Source organism: Babylonia areolata, chromosome 1, assembly GCF_041734735.1.
Source record: "Babylonia areolata isolate BAREFJ2019XMU chromosome 1, ASM4173473v1, whole genome shotgun sequence".
Classification (NCBI taxonomy): domain Eukaryota; kingdom Metazoa; phylum Mollusca; class Gastropoda; order Neogastropoda; family Buccinidae; genus Babylonia; species Babylonia areolata.
The window spans coordinates 55,535,677-55,553,719 of record NC_134876.1 but is presented as its reverse complement, the minus strand read 5'-3'; the positions used below and the strand labels follow the sequence as shown (position 1 = coordinate 55,553,719).

General features: G+C 41.5%; 2 protein-coding genes across 2 annotated transcripts in view; both read right to left on the bottom strand.

Annotated features, from left to right (window-relative positions):
- The window catches only part of LOC143284143 (solute carrier family 15 member 4-like), a 531,759-nt gene that overhangs the window by 39,915 nt on the left and 473,801 nt on the right, over window positions 1–18,043 (bottom strand). The gene's annotated exons all lie outside the window — the stretch shown is intronic.
- LOC143284132 (uncharacterized) lies at window positions 2,239–6,308 on the bottom strand. The gene is made up of 2 exons (XM_076590790.1): window positions 5,507–6,308; window positions 2,239–4,255 (listed from the first exon to the last, which is right to left on the bottom strand). The coding sequence occupies exons 1-2, from the start codon at window positions 6,056–6,058 to the stop codon at window positions 2,852–2,854; spliced, it is 1,956 nt and encodes a 651-aa protein (XP_076446905.1). The 5' UTR covers window positions 6,059–6,308; the 3' UTR covers window positions 2,239–2,851.

Below are 18,043 nucleotides of genomic sequence, written 5' to 3'. Positions count from 1 at the left end.
GCACACTCTTGGCCGAACCAGTCATCACGTACCTTGCTGTTACTGACACACACCCCGCACTGTCTTTCATGCACTCGTTAAACAATGCAAGTGCATCGTTCACATCAACATCTATTAAACTTATTGCATTATCAGTTTTGTGCTAATCTGCTCATTGCTTAAAGTATCACGAAACAGCTGAGCATGTTCCTCATTCCAAATTATTTTGTTCAATAACTATGTCCTGTTTTTGTTCATTGGCATCAACATTCTTACTTTTCGGGAAAACAACATGAAGTGTTATAGGCAAGTGATCAGAATCAACACGTTCTGATACAAATAATTTACATGAATTAAACACAATATGAAAATGATCTTTTGAATATATGAAATAATCATTGACACTACATCCAGTGTCCGAAATGTATGAATACCGACGTTGAAGTTCGCCCTCACATGCTTCATTCAAAATACTTAATTGTAATGCAGTGCACATGCTCAACAACAATATACCACAATTGTTCAAGAGGTTATCTTCAGAATGCCGTGAGTTATGAACAGAATAACTCTCATGCTGCTTGTAAAAATCAGAAAAATCTGGACATATGTTTGAGATTCTACAATTTAAATCGCATTTCAGGGCAATATAAGCATCTTGTAATGATAAAGTCAGTCAAGCAATCTTCCAGCATATTAATTCAATTATCAATATCAAAATACGCATAAAAAGGAGAGCTTTCAGGAGGAATGTACATATCAAAATACAGGATATCTTTATCTGGACCAAATAGCATCTCATCAATTAAAAATCCGTAAACATTTGGATGATTTACGTCGATAGTTTTGACAAACGGATACAACTCATTCTTTATCAGGCACACCACACTTCCGAATCGTCTCCCTTGTCTTGAAAACTTAACTGCTGGTTACCAAAATGTAGTGTAACCAGAAAACACACCAGATCGACAATCTTCCATGAAAGTTTCAACTAAACACACAAAATCAATCTAAAAGATAAACGTAATAAAATCAGAATTACCAAGTTTACAAAACAATCCATTGACCTACCACAGTAAAAATGAGAAAGGTCTATCCAAGTGTGTCATCTCTCTCTCTCTCTCTCTATATATATATATATATATATAGAGAGAGAGAGAGAGAGAGAGAGATATGCACACACACACACACACACACACACACACACACACACACACACACAGATGGATAGACATAACCCATCATGTCGTGGATACACATCGATAACCACAGCACACGAGCATACACAAATACAACATTATATGCAGTTAACATGTAATAAAGAGTGACACACAATAATACACTACAAATTTGATGTGGTTGCCTATTTTTTGTTATGGCAGCAATACCACACAGCATAATACATGAACACAGCAAGAGAAAAACAACAACAAACAAACAAATAAAAAAAAAAACCCACACAATGCTATAGTATAAACAAGACCTGTACTATAGTTCACCAACAATCATACTCCGTAGTACAGTGCATGGAACAAAGAGCATAGACAACAACTGGAGTTGCTAGAAATGATAATTTGAGACAATAAAAGTGTTGTACTCTGGTGACGTTACCAGAACACCATTAACTCACTCAGTACGGCCAGTCCTCCTCTACACAGACCCCTCGGATGTCCAGTGGGTGTCTGAATGACCCAACGTTTAGCTTCCGTCGTCAGAATTGTGGTATTATTTGTTAACATTCACCTCATCAATATAAGAGCCTTCCGCTTGCAATATTTTGATGATGATAATTGGGCTAGAACGCTGTGAACGTCGTCTCTTTCGCCGTTCGTATGGAAAGAGTTAAACACCATGCAGCCGCAATACCAAAAGACGTGCTGTGAGACAGCACTATTGTATCGTAGCAGTGCAAATATCCAGACCAAAAAAAAAAAAAAAAAAAAAAAAAAAAAGAAAGAAAGAAAAAAAGAAAAAGAAAAATCAATGAATATATTAACATACAAATAAAAGAAGTAAATCAAATATAGTTCTGCAACAGCACAATGCTATATGAACATTACCTCTTCTCCACCCTCACGACACCCCCCCCATCCTCCCCCCCCCAAAAAAAAAGGCAAAAAGGCAGCACAAAAGAGGCACAATTCCACATAGCGCCAACACAAGATTATCTCTCTCTCTCTCTCTCTCTCTCTCTATATATATATATATATATACATAGTGTCAACTTCTTTATCCCCTTCATGAAAATAGAAAAAAAAGGTTTTCGTATATATTGCATTACCCCCCTCCCCCAACACACACACACACACACACACACACACACACACACGCACATATATATATATGGCCGGGTTGGCCAGGTCAGGTGAGGTGCAAACAACACGAACCGATTTCAACACAGTTCATCTCTGTGTCATAATAATACTCAATAGTCGTTCAAAACTGCAGCATGTTTCAGTTCCACAGTGCATATAAAGCCTGTCTCAGCCCTTATGTGTTTTCAGAATCTTTAGGAGTCTGATGTGGAAGATGAATACTTTCTCTAAAAGGATTCCTGTCTTGTTTCAAAAGCGTTGGTGTTTTTGGGTTTTTTTTTAATTGTCTCACAATTTCAAGCCGGTTCGCAGTTTTCTTTTAGGCTTCATTAAAGCTTTTTTTTGTTCACTGTGAGTACTGCAGACAGAAGAAAGCAGAGTAGAGACCATCGATACAATGAGTCAGGTTGTTATAGACCAGCCGACCACAAGGTCAAACACAAGAAATTCAGAACGTGTTTGCGTTTCACATACACTGTAGGTGCCGCTGTCAGAAGTAGCTAGCTGTCATTTACTATGACACAGCAGTTCTCTGCCCCATCTGACTCACTCATCAACGTTCACAAATGCAGGTACAGGGGGGTTCCATTTTCTGAACTCTGCGACGAAGACTGTGTAGATCGACTTGCGTTTTCCACCGTCAGCCCCAGTGCCAATTCAGAACCTTCCGTGTCAGACACAGAGTCTGCAGATAAAACAGACACACCGGATTCGCTGATTTCATCTGATTCATTATCTGAGAGCTGTGACTCGGTCTCCTGTGTCTCACACCTGAGAGCACTTCCGTTCTCACAGCCAATCAAGACACGGCCCTGGTCATCCACATTCAGAGCTGTAGGACGAACAAGCCTGCTATCCCCAGCAGCCAGGTATCGCTCAAAGCGGACTTCATCTTCCAGGATGGACACCACATGGACACAGTCATTTTGTCTGTCTGCAACCAGCAACTTTTCCTGGTCGTTCTCTCGCCAAAAGCAGACGTCAGATGGGTAGAAGCTGCTGTCTTCTGGTGTGTATGTGGCAAAGGGACTGCTGTGATCATTGTGGTAAAGACAGACTCGTCTTTCGATCCCAGTGTCTGCTGGAGACAGGTGAAAACTATGGTTTTCCACCAGAGCAATCACACGACCACTATCGGATGTGTCAAAAGCAGATGGGATGGTATGGTTGGTGTTCAGAATATGGGTATTTTCCAGTTGAAGGGGTTCACCTGATTTGACTTCAGTTCTGAAAATACTGGTCTTCTCTGACTCGTGAACAACTTGGAACATCTTTGTATGAAGACCTTTAGAGTTGAAACGATACGATTCTGTTCCATCATGACAGTGGAATTTACGGGTCGATCGAAAATATCTATTTTGTTTGTATCTCTGGTAAGATATTTGACCTTCGATAACATCTTCATAGGAATTGTAGCTTCTCTTATTTCCGTAAATAAAGCTTCTTATGGTTTTGCCCGAAGATGGATCCCACCTCAGTACAACAACGTTCTCAGAATTAACCTGAGACAGCCCGTATACTTCCTTCTTTTGCTCTCTTTCAGTGAACTGAAGAATTGGCACGATGACGTCGTTGGAACCTCCAAACGGCAGAGACAATGGAACAGGGTCCCCCAGAGCTCGGCGGATATGGTCGTCACTGATGAGGTCACTGGCAAAATGTACACCTGGTCTGGAGGTCGTGGCAGGCATGCCTTCCTTGATTCTCTGCAGACTGGCCTCACTGCCCTTGCCATCTCGCATCTCCTTCTCTGCGTACACTTTGTCAGCATCAGAGGCATCAGGTCTGAGGGCGCGGTGGACTCTCTGCTGCAGACGGACCAGTACATCCAGTTCATTTTGTATTTTCTGTACATCCTGTGTCAACTTTTTTTCCAAGGCCGTGTTCGATGCACTGATTTCTGCCATAGCTTCTTCGAGGACGGCGCCAATCCTTCGAACCAGAGCATCATGCCGGAGCTGTACCTGTTTGGCAAAACAGACATGTATAATTCTGTTTATGGAGATCATTAATCTCTAAACTATTTATATGGTGTTCCTGTTTTCTTTCTTTTTCTGTTCCTTTTTTTATATCGTATTTATAAACATACGCGCCAAGGATTGTACTGAAGTACCACCGATGAACAGGACTGTAGAAAAAAAATATAAAGTTCTTGAGAATTATGAGAGGTTAGTGCATTTAGATGAATTGAGAGAAAGATATCGGGAGAGATAGAGGGGAGACGGACAGACACAGAAAGTGAGAGAAAGACAGAGAGATACAGACAGACAGATAGATAGTTAAAGACAGAGACGTTGGTGAGACTACTGTCACGCATTTACATATCGGGAGTGTGAGACTCCCCTTAGCTGACGTATTTTTTTCTGAAAGCTGCCTGGTGGGCAGGCAACGGGTTCCGCCCACATCCCACGTGCGGAGCAACTCGCGTCAGTGAGTTGTGTTTCGGTTTTATATTGTGCATGTATCAGAGCTCAGGCCACGATTCCGGAATGCTCAAAACAACTGTAGGGTGGGGAATCGTTTGCATAAAATACAACGTTCAATCCCGAGTGGTCCGAAGACTTCACTCCCTTGAACAACGAAACCTTCACCAAACCCAGACCCAAGCACTGAACTACTTAATCTTAAGGGCGCAAGCCAAAATGCCGCTAAAAACCATTCACCAAAGCGATCGCCTGATAATGAAGTCAATTCAAAGCTGCTTGACTGGATTCAATTCGACAGATGCAAGGACCGACAGATCCGAATTATTGGTGAATAAATCCAGAGGCCATGGGTCACCCTGAGGATCGCAGAATTAACAGATAGAAGGATCGATAATTCCAAAGGTCGATGGATCAGTGCATTGATTGCTTGTATGCTCAGTATGGCAAGGCATCATAAATATGATAGTGATTAATTTACAAAAAAAAAGAAGAAAGAAAACAAAAGACATGTGGTTCAGTTACAAACCATATTTGCCGCACATTCTGAAGTACGTGTTCACAACACACACGCACACACACACGCGCGCGCGCGCGCATCCACACACAATTTGCTACAACACTGGTCAGTTGTATGTAAGCGCATATTCAAAAGCACGTTACAATGAATGTGTGTGTGTGTGTGTGTGTGTGTGTGTGTGTGTGTGTGTGTGTGTGTGTGTGTGTGTGTGTGTGTGTGTGTGTGTGTGTGTGCAATAGTTTTCAAGGGACACACATGACAGACACACTTACCTGTTCTTTCAAGGCCACACCCTTTTCTTTAGCAGCTGTGAGATTTTTCTGAGCTTCTGTCGCCATTCTGGAGAGATAGCTGATCGTGTTCTCCAGCCTCTGCTTGGAGTTCTCCAGACGGTCCGTACACCGAGCAGCAGCCTCCGACAAATCTTCAGTGTCAGGGTGTTCGCTGTGCTTCGTCAGCTTGCATCTGATGCAGATGGCTCGGTCACACGGGCGACAAAAAAACACCAGCTCTTCCATTTTATGCCTGGCGCACATGGCCGTGTTCGGACCTCTTCTTTCTCGCTCCAGCTCTTCCTCCGTGATGTAGAAGTTGACCTGAAAACCCAGCGCCCCGTCCGGAGGAACGGTGGCCGTCTTGCGGCAACTGGGACACGGGAATGTTCGGCCATGGCGCGACCTCACCAATCCTTCCAAGCAGTGGAGGCAAAAGGTGTGGTAGCAGGGAAGAAATCGGGGAGAGCGGTACACTTCTCGACACACCCCGCATACCAGGTTCTTTCCGCCGCCTCTTCCTCTTGCTGACCTAGCCAGGGTGCTCGCCATTTTGTCTCTGTCGATAGCCCAGTGCCCCAATCTGCTTCTCGGTGTTTCATTGAACTCACTAGAACCTGTGTGTGTGTGTGTGCGGGTTCTCAGTTGTTTTTTACGTTGTGCGCTGATAAAATTGGCCGACACGTAGTCAAAGGCTGTTCATCGTGAGTGTCACGACTGATCTGCAAATCACAAACTGGCGGACACGACACAATTGAGTTTAATGGCGACGAAGTAAAGACGCAGTAATGCACTCCAGGTGTTTTTAAACGCGAGGCTGACGAGGTCTTGTGTAGATCGGGAAAACCCTAACGCCATTGTATCCGCCGATAGTTTCGGCCCAAGCCACGGCTCAAAATCAAGCAAATACAGACGGGCGATTTTCGGCATAAGCCCGACTGGTCTAAATTTAGGTCCAGCAAATGCTCACTAGGCCAATGATTAGACTAGGACTGCGTGTGCATTACAAACACTCATGCACTCTAACGCACACACACACACACACACACACACACACACACACACACACACACACACACAAACACACACACTTTTCATGTAGTATTCAGGTTTGTTTAGTATTATTGCTGAATTAACTTTATGTCTTTATCAGGGAATTGTCGATTAAATGGTTAATTCACTGCCTGTCACGGTCTGACTGACTGACAGACAGACAGACGGTCTGATTAACTGAACCGACTAACACACACACACACACACACACACACACACACACACACAAACACACACACACACACACACACACAAACACACACGCACACACATACGAGTGCATGCATGCACACACACACACACACACACACACACACACACACACACACACACACACACACATACGAGTGCATGCATGCACACACACACACACACACACACACACACACACACACACACGGATACACATACGAGTGCATGCATGCACACACACACACACACACACACACACACACACACACACACACGGATACACATACGAGTGCATGCCAGCTCACAACGTTACGGAGTGCCACAATCTGTTTTCCTCGTGCAGGGGAATTCAAGTGCTTCTGTTTATTTGCACGTGTTTTTTGTGTGTACTGCACAAGACCAGATGTGATATGAGTGTTGACTGTTCAGTTCGTGGACCCACAAAAACATCGCATTCCCCAGACTCAAATCGGATGCCTGCAATTGTGCGTGTGTGTGCTTGTGTATACTAGCTGCTTGTTGAGCAGAACATTTGTGAATCCCTTTTGTGTGTGTGTGTGTGTGTGTGTGTGTGTGTGTGTGTGTGTTAAATTATAGGCTCAGGGGCAATACCTCGTGTCTGTTTTGTTTACGGAAGAGTGTGGGAGAATGAGACTGAACTCGCATGTGAATATTTGTTACCTCCCTTTAGTCTGGTCTGTCTTTCAATCTTGCGTAACACACACACACACACACACAAACACACACACACGCGTGAACGCGCGCGCGCGCTCACACACATACACACACATACACAAACTCACACACACGCACGCACACTCACACACACACACATATCGCCCCCCCCCCCCCCCCCCGCCCCGTCTCTCTCGTTTCATTGCTGCATTGATTTTATATGCAATCTGAATGCCAATTTATCGATTGAATGGTTGATTTACTGCCTCTTGCGTCTTGTTTGATGTCGGTTTCCAGTCAACACCAACGTGTGTGTGTGTGTGTGTGTGTGTGTGTGTGTGTGTGTGTGTGTGTGTGTGTGTGTGTGTGTGTGTTCAGTTCTGTTGCAGAAGAAAGCGTCACTCCGTTCGGACAAATCCATATACGCTACACCAGATCTGCTAAGCAGATGCCTGACTAGCATGGGAACTTAACGTGTTTGGTCGGGCCTTTTGTGAAAGAATAAGATAGAATAAGATAAATAGATACATAAGTAAAACTAAAGAAATATGTATATGAATCATGATGATGATGATGATAATGATGGTAATTATAATGATGATGATGATGATAATATAATGATAATATGATGATTATGATGATGATGATAATAATAATGATAATATAATGATAATGATGATAATGATGATGACATCAACAACAGCAACAACAAAAATTATAATAGATATATCTATAAAAAACAAAAACAATGATAAACACGCACACGTGCGCAGACGCACACACACACACACACACAGACACACACACACAAACACACACGTCTAATATCACTGATAGTGGAAAGACGCTAAACAAAAGAACGAAACGAACACAAACCACACACACACACACACAAAATCGCGCCCATACACATGCATCTATATTGCCGATCTCCCATATTACCTCCCCACCCCCCGCCCTCCCCTCCTCCATACACACGCATGTGCGCGCGTACTCAGACTCAAACGGTCATGCACGTAAAAGCCCACTCGTGTACATGCGAGTGAACGTGGGAGCTGCAGCCCACGAACGCAGAAGAAGAAGAAGAAGAAGTCTGCTATAATAGTGTGGGCTCAAGCCGGACCAGGTCTTAATTTAGACACTGGTAATCTGGTTTTCCCAGCGATTCACCCTCCTGCAAACAGGTTTTCGAGACGTAATGAATAGACTGTCGACACTGGGTGTTTAGCAAAACCAAGCTACACGTAATCGAATATATCCAAACACACACGCACACACACACACACATGCACACACACACACACCACACACACACCACACACACACACACACACACACATACACACACACACACAGAATGTGACTTCCACTGTTCTCTCACATTCACAGTTTGTATGTACACAAAAGCGAAAAAAATAGTCATCCGTTTATGGATCATAACTTGAGTGAATTTCACCATGTATGAACCCAAAGGCAAGACTTTCAGAAAAAGTGCTAGAATAGTTTAGCTAGTTAGTTAATTAGTGTGTATGTGAGCGCGCGCGCGTGTGTGTTCACTTGCTTAATGAGGCATCACTGTGTTAGGACAAATCAACATACGCTACACTAGCACTACATCTGCTAAGCAGATGCCTGACTAGGATCGTAAGATAACGTGGCCTTGAAGAAAAAAATGATATAACATAAGATAAAATATAACAAAAAAGTAATAGATAAACACACACGTACACGTACACACACACACACACACACACTAACACATACACGTGCACACATATACACACAAAGCGCGCACGCACACACTCACACACAATCTTTGTTCTCCATCTCCCACATTAGGCCCACCCCCCACCGCCTTTTCACACACACAAACATTCCCATATATCGCAGCTCCCATCACACACACACACACACACACACACACACACAAGCGTGTATGCTTGTATGTATGTCTGTATGAATGCATATATGCTGATACTGATATGAATCCATGTTTCTTGAGGAGTGGGGAGAAAAAAGAAAGATATGGTGGACGATAATAACCGCTTGATATCATCGTCTGGGCTCAAACCTGGCCTGGTCCAAATAAAGACACAGGAAATCTAGTTTTCCCTAGCCATTCACCTTTCAGGAAAAATACGCCTTAGCTTTTCATGTCATGTTGACTGGACTGTCTACACTGGCTGTTTTGCAAAACCAAGAAAAGCACAATCACATGCCCCCCACACCCCTTCCCCACCAACATACACAGAGGTACACAAACACACACACTCACACACGCACACACACACAACACGCAGAGGCGCGCGCATACGCACACACACACAAAAGCCCGCATTCAAAAACACACATTTCAAAAGCAACTGATTGGGCTGTGTGTGTGTGTGTGTGTGTGTGTGTGTGTGTGTGTGTGTAGGTGTGTGTGTGTGTGTACGTGTTGTTGTTGTATGTGTGTTTTGTGCGCGAGTATACGGGCGCGCTCGTGTGTGGGGGTGTAGTGTGGTTTGGTGTGTGTGTGTCTGCTGTCTATCTGTCAGTGTCTATCTGTCCGTATCTGTCAGTGTTTATATATATATGTGTGTGTGTGTGTGTGTGTGTGTGTGTGTGTGTGTGCGTATGTTTGTGTCTGTGCCAGTGTGTTTGTTGTTTGTGTCGACTATGACTTGTCCTTGAAAAGCGCTTTGAATGGTTTGGAAACGCTATATAGATTACCATTATCATTGTTATCATTATTAATGCTATCTTCCTCCTGTTCATCGTCATTACTTTATTGCTATAGAATATTGGTAACTCATTATATGTTGCAAGGCTATAGGGAGCAGGTAACACGTGTCGTAAAACACAGTGGAAGATAGCATTACAAAATGAGTGGTGTGATTGACGTTTTACTTTGCCTACGGTCAACTGGAGAGCACAAAACAACTGGGCGCTGCACTACAGTAACGAAGGACAAACAAACAAACAAAACACAAAAACAGCAACAACAATAACAACATCAAGACAGCAAAAATACATTCAGGTCCTGCATTAGAACTGCTACTAAATCATAAATTATATTTATAATTAAAATAAGTAAATATATAGGATGGTAATGATGACAATCACAAAAATAATAATGATAAATATAATAATGATAACAACAATAAAGCTAATAAATGATAACAACAACAACAATAATAATAATAATAATAATACCAATGAGGGAAGTTTACTATATACAAAACTAGTATTGTGTTTCTATACAGAAGAACAAGACATTGTGCCTACAGTAAGAGAAGATATACAGATACCGTTCCACGGTAGAAACAGAACAGGAACTTTATTTCGGTAAAAAGGAACAAGAGTTCTCCCTCTGAAAAATCCGATCACAGTCGTTTCCCTTGAATCACCGATGTGACTCTTGCCTTTTCACCTTTCTGTCCGACTTTTCACCGTTCGGTGACTTCTGCTTCTGTTTGTTTCATTCATTCATTCTTCTTCTTCTCCTGCAAATCTGTTGAACCAAGCTTCTTCGGGGATTCACCTTACGATATTGATTGTGTGTGTGTGTGTGGGGGGGGGGGGGGGGGACACACACACACACACACAAAAAGCTATGTAATCGTTCTCGGTAAAAATTGACCATTACAACTACACACACACACACACACGTGCGCGCACACACCAAGCAACATGATTACTTTTATGTTCAATATATTTATTTCAATAGTAATTCGACATACATGAAAATAGATGTACACAAAAAAGGCGTCAACTTGTATCTATTTACACCCAATCACAATTTTCCTTCACCAACCTTGTCAACGAACGATCTTGTTTACACACACACACACACACACACACACATATATATATATATATATATATATATATATATATATATTCAAGAATCCAGCACACATTATCTCGCACACACCCAAACTGGCCCAAGTGTTCTCTAAACTATTCAAGCACAAATCATAAATCATTAAAAACAAAATGCGAACCAAATCATTCTGCTGACACGCCCACATACAGCAATTAAACGTACAAAATCATTTAGAAATACACACACACGCGCGCGCGAACGCACAGACATGCAACATACACAGCGTATCGATTGAAATATTCAGTCGTTTTGTTCATACGCACACACAACACACACACAGACATACACTGACACAACACACACATCAATAAAACACAAACACAGACACAGACAGACACAAACATGCACACCTTATCAATACTGTAAATCTATCAAATAATTTGATTTCACACGTATATATAATAAGCGGCGAACACGCACTGTCCAATGCAGGCTGTCCCACAAGCTCTTGCAATTCAAACCACGAATTTTGTGAGTAAAGTGAATAGAGAAGAACCATTATCAAAGTCATCGCCATGAACACAGTGAATATATTAAAGAGCAGAAATCCCAATGCTCTCTCTCACTCTCTCTCGCACACACACACACATACACATTCATGCGCGCGCGCGCACTGAATATACGGCAAGACGGACATCCTCAGGGTCAACATCTCAATTTTGGCGTTTACATTATCCTAACCTAATCTAACCTAAAAGCTGTGATCGTAAAATCGAACAATGCTCAATTAACAACACCTACCAGCGAAGTTTTCCAGAAGGCAATATATTATCAAAACAAAACAAAACAAAACAAAATCGTCACGCCCCCTCCAGGTATTAGGTTCCACCTCTGTCATATTCGACATTGTACTCAACTACAAAAAGAAAAAAAAAATCTAAAATCTTTTTAAATATCCTCTTGTTGTGTCAAACAAAAACAAAACAAAACAACAACCAAAAAAAAGTCACGAATGCTATAACACGTATGACCCATCAGTAAATTAACATCATTTTTCTTTCTTTCTATCCACCGCTTCTCATTTTCTTCTCGCCACCCCTCTAACCCCCTCCTCCTCCAGCCGCCCCCCCAAAACAACAACAACAACAAAAAACCCCAACAACAACAACAAATAATTTGAATTTCTATGACAGTCTGTAAATACCAAGTCTTGTTGATTCAAAGAAACATACGCGTTTCAAATACACAAAATGAGAACGCTGTGATCGAGGTCCATGGGATCTTCTTCGGACTTAACCCCCCCCCAAAAAAAAAAACCAAACAAACAAACAACAACAACAAAAAAAACACACAAAAAAACCCGATCACTCGTCGCCAAGAAAAAGAAAAGAAAAAGGAAGAAAGAATCATATATATATATATATATATATATATATATATATATATATATATATATATATGATTCTTTCTTCCTTTTTCTTTATATATATATATATGTATAAAGATGAAAACTAGAGCCGTGAAAAAGTATCAAAACAGGCGGAGGGGAAAAATAATTAGGAATTTCGGGTAATCGGCAGTTACGGTTCAGCCAAGGAACACTGTCTTATTGCTCCAGCGAAAACAGTATCAGCAAAAGACTACAAACAATCACAAACCCGCTCTCTCCTTTCCACAGGAGAGAGAGAGAGAGAGAGAGAGAGAGAGAGAGAGAGAGAGAGAGAGAGAGAGAGAGAGAAGAACTGTAATCTGCAAAAATCACATTCTGCTGCACGAGACAAAATTTGTGTTTTTCTTCCTTCTTTCTCTCTAAACAACTCTCGCACTGCTTAATAGTAAATTATCACACTATCCTGCAAATCATTTCAGACATAGGTCTTACAACCATGGAACTTTGGATATGGATGTTTTAGATTCAGAACATGCACACTGTACAACTACTGTTCCAGTGAATGCTTCTCAGAATGTGCAACAGACTCTTTGCCTTGTGATTGGTTAGTGCGCGATACACGCGCTCGCCAAAGACCGCATTTAGATTTTCGCTCTCACTCTTTAGACTTTCACCAGCGGACGAAATTAATCAGTGAGAAGAGGAAGTAAGAGTTAAAAACGAGAGTAGTTGAAAAACGAGAGGAAGAGCCGGGGGTTACGGTAGTGGGGGAAGGGTGTGGGTGTGATAGAGTGTGTGTACGAAAAGAGGTTAATCGGTGTGGAAGGAGAGGCAGAAGAATTTGAGGCTGGTTAAAGTTATTTTATAATAATTAACTTGCAAGAACGTCTTAAAAACAAAACATTTTCCTTAATTCAAGCACTGTGGAAATCACAAACCATGTGAAGGTATTAATGGCAGTACCTTAAATCTACAAAAGCGATGTGCGCCCACACTCCGTGAAAGCACTTTTTTTTCTCCTTACACACACACACACACACACTGACACACACACACACATACACCAGCACACGCCAGCTATGACAGAAAAGAAATCATAAAACGGTTTCATGTCAAACATGCTCAAAGAATAAATCAAATAAAATAATACCACAAACAAAGACGACAACAGAAAAGGACAATAACAAAAAGAAAAAAAAAAAAAAAAAAAAAAAAATCCGTCGATCAATTCTAGGTAACAATGATACGAGAAAAAAAAGTTTATCGTATTACATGTTTATGCATTCGAAATTGAACAAATAAAATAAATGCAATCTGAAAAATCATTATGGCCGATTCATAAATTCTAAAGAAAATGACTTGGAAGAGAGAGAGATGGGAGGGCGGGGATTCATTCACAGACATCGAATGCAAAAATCTTCGTCTTCTTCTTTTTTCTTTTTTTTAATCTGTAGCCTTTAGTCAGCCACAGTTTGGGTTTGGAATGATACAAGTCTCTGAGAAATTAATGATTTTATACACTTTTGAAAGAACCCTGCCCCCTCTCCTTCCACCCATCACACACACACAAACACATGCACACACACACACACCAAGTAGCTCCTGTTTTTAACTTCCAATCTGTCCTCAATCCATCATTTGCACACACTCCCACGACCAAACAGAAGAGCAAAAGTTTCTGAAGGGATTGTGCACACATAACCATGAACAACAAAAAATTCGATATGGAAGGCAGTACCACTTCGTGTTATTTAAGGCATCATGCAGTGTCAACGTATTTGAGAATACTCGTGGCGACGTGTGTGTGTGTGTGTGTGTGTGTGTGTGTGTGTGTGTGTGTGTATGAATGTGTGCAATATCTGCCAGTGCGGACTTTGTTTCTGTGAGCTTGGCTTTCAAAATGAAATGCGAATCAAAATTTTTCCAAAATTCATATCCAAACGATGACAACACTACCATTTAAGAGAGAGAGAGAGAGATGGAGAGGGAGAGGGAGAGGGAGAGAGAACTCAAAACGTTTTTATTCAAGGATTAAGAGAGAGAGAGAGAGAGAGAGAGAGAGAGAAAGTGAGAGAGAGAGAGTTTCCACCTTCCTACATTGCCGCATGGCAACTGCTTTCTCGACAATTACTTTTTCACTGTTTCACTACAACTTCAGTCAAGCAAGGAGTCATTTTAGTCAAACAGAAACGAAACACGGTGTTTGTGGCTGTAGCGTTTTAGGTTCTGTTTGTTTTCAAGAAGACCTTAAAGCCACGGTGCTAAACAACACCTTGAATAATTATAAGTACAACCTCATATTTTCTAAGTACCAAATCTGAAAAAAAAAAGAAAGAAGAAGAAACCACGGCCCACACCTTCCTCCAAAAAGACGCACGAAAACAACAGCAGCAATCACAAGAAGAATACTCTCTCTCTCTCTCCCTCTATCTCTGGGTGGCAAGTTAAACGACAGATGGAGACACACACACACACACACACAAACAGATAGAGATAGCGAGAGAGAGAAAGACAGACAGAGAGAGAGAGAGAGTGTGTGTGCGTGTATGTGTATGTGCGTGCGTTGTGTGGGTGTGTGAGGTGCGGAGGGGTCGAGGTTGCATGGGAAGGGAGAAAGAGGAGGAAGGGTGGGGTTACAAGTGGATGAAGAGGTAAGGAGCCAAAAAACGAAACAAAATATCTATTTTGAAAAAAAGAAAAAAAAGAAAAAGAAAAAAGGAGAAAAAAAAAAGAAAAAAAAGAAAAGAAAAAGAAAAGCAGCACCCAAGTTGCTCCAAGACAGCTAGCGTCTCTCTCTTTTTCTTTTATCTATTTTTTTTCTTCTTTCTTTCTTTGTTCTTTTTTTTGTTTTTTTCTTCTTCTTCCAAACTCCTAATGGTCATCAATGCTTCCACTAACTTTGTAAGACAGCTTGCTTTTCTTTTATCCTCTTAACCGCTTTTACACTCCTGTTTTCTTTTCTTCTGCCAACGCTTCGTTCTGTTTTAACTTTGGATGAACCTTTGTGTGTGTGTGTGTGTTCTCCCTTCATAACGCTCTGTCACCTAACACTACCCCTTTCCTTTTTTCTCCTCACATCGCCAACACCTCTCATCCATGGTTGCTTAGAGTCGGACTGTATGTAATGTCCTTTTACCCACCAACAACAACCACGAAAAAACAAACAAACAACAAAAACAAATCAAATAAACCCCACGTATGCTCGTTAGCGCTCGCTCTCTCTCTCTCTCAGACTCTCTCGCACCACACACACACACAGTCTCTCTCTGATTCATACACAATACCTTTCTCAAGTGAACATACACCACAGGATAATTCTCTCTCTCTCCCTCTCTCTCCACACTCCCTCAGTCGTTCTCTCTGACTCACACTCTTACGTTTTCGCCGCTTCCTCGCTCACTGACACACAAACTACATCTGTCATGATATCAAATAAAGAACAAGGTGTCCACAGCAGGAGCTGAAAGAACACGACCTCAGCAAGAGGAATCGGATGTTATGGCGGCCGCGTGACGACATGCAACTGTTTTTTGGTTTTAGTATATGTTCTGTTTATTCTTAATAAAGAGAGCTTTTTATTTTTGTAATAGTAGTATTAACAAGATTTTTTTGTTTATTCTTAATAGCTTTTAATTTTTGTAATAGTAGTAGTAGCAATAACAGCAGTAGCAGCAGTAGTAGTTGTATTAGTCGTAGTCGTAGTAAATTATTTACAAACAGTCATTATCTTGCGTACCACAACTCAATGCACTGTGAGCACTCCACTCATACAATCTTATTGTTATTTCTTTATGTAAGTCGAGAGTTCGCTAGTGCGGTCAGAGCCTATTTATCTTTCTTTGTTGATTTCATCTGTTCTTTACCTCTTGGGTTTTGTCCCCCATCTGTTTGTTAATCTATTCTCTATATGTTTTCTTTTTATATTTCATTCGGTTCATGTATGTACACATGTTTGGGTGCACGTGCAGCTGCATGCATGTGGTGTGTGTATGTGTGTGTGTGTGTGCGCGTGCGTGCGTGCGTGTATGTGTGTGTTTAAGAACAAATCAATAAATAAATACATATACTGCCAAACGTTTCATACATATATACATATATTTAGGCTGACTGACATACATTCCAAGCATTTCCCAGCCACACACATACACAGAACTTGTATAACTATATGTAATGTACTGATGTTATCACCGTCCTCACCGAATTCAGTATAACTGAAACACTACAAACCGACATATACCCCCCCCCCCTCCCCCTCCGTCCGTCCTTTATGATCCTCCTCCTTGACTGCAGGGGGCGTTTTAGTCTGACCGGTACCCCTTTATCTGATGTCTTCGTATGTGCCCCCGCCCCATCCTCCCTCTCTCTTGCCAGTGAACCTTCTCCCCTCCTTGGTTTTAGCCTGCACTGTAACTCCTAACCCTCCCTCCCCACTTCTCTCTCTCTCTCTCTATGTTTCTCTCTCCCTCTCTCAGCTATCAGACGTTTAATTCCGTGAAAAAACAAACAAACCAACAACATATATATATATATGTGTATGTATGTATATGTACGTATGTATGTATAAAACTGTGTCCTGGTTACCCACAGCCAGATGAAAAAAAAAGGCAGCCAATGTCTCTCTCTCTCTCTGCACACACACACACACACACTCACACACACAACCGGTAGAAAGACTATGAAACAACCCATCCTTTGTGCTGCATCTGTTACAAACCCCTCTCCCCCAACGTCCCCATTCCCCTCTCTCTTTCTTTCCAAACACAAACAACAACAATGATCAAATACAATCAACAACAACACACGAGAATTATTATGGCTGTCTCACTTCCATGACACTGCTGCTCTTCCTTCTTCTTCCGAAGAACCTCTCCCCTTCAAGCGGACACTATTTCTTGCCCATCATTGTCTAGAAAAAGATACAAGAAAAAAAAAAGAAAGAAAAAAAAAAAAGAATATAAACATTCCACATATACCACACAGGCAAGTATTGCAATATTCAAAAACTAGTGTGGGTTGGGTGGAAGTGGGGATGAAAGGGGATCTTTTTTTCTTCTGCCAGAACAAGTCTTTTTCCCACCCTTCGTTTGTTGAATGAACAAGTAAATGGTTGTAGCCATTATTCAAAAAAAAAAAAAAAAAAAAAAAAAAAAAAAATATATATATATATATATATATATACTCATTTATCTATGATAAAATGAAAAAAAAAGGAACTGGGGAAAAATGCACGCGTAAGATGCAGGGGTTCAGAGACAGAAAGCTGGGAAAGGGTGATATGATGGGACTGTAAAGAGTGAGTGTGGGACCATACTGTAACATTATCATGAACGTAATCTCCTTGGTACACGAAGCAAGGGGAGAAAGGTCGCGCCAGGAGAGGTCTGTGTGTGTGTGTGTGTGTGTGTGTGTGAGCGGATGT

Coding starts and splice junctions, on each gene's coding strand:
- LOC143284132 (XM_076590790.1), bottom strand. CDS start 6,058: ATGGCGAGCACCCTGGCTAGGTCAGCAAGAGGAAGAGGCGGCGGAAAG. Junction 4,256..5,506: donor GTGTGGCCTTGAAAGAACAG/GTAAGTGTGTCT, acceptor TTTGCCAAACAG/GTACAGCTCCGGCATGATGC.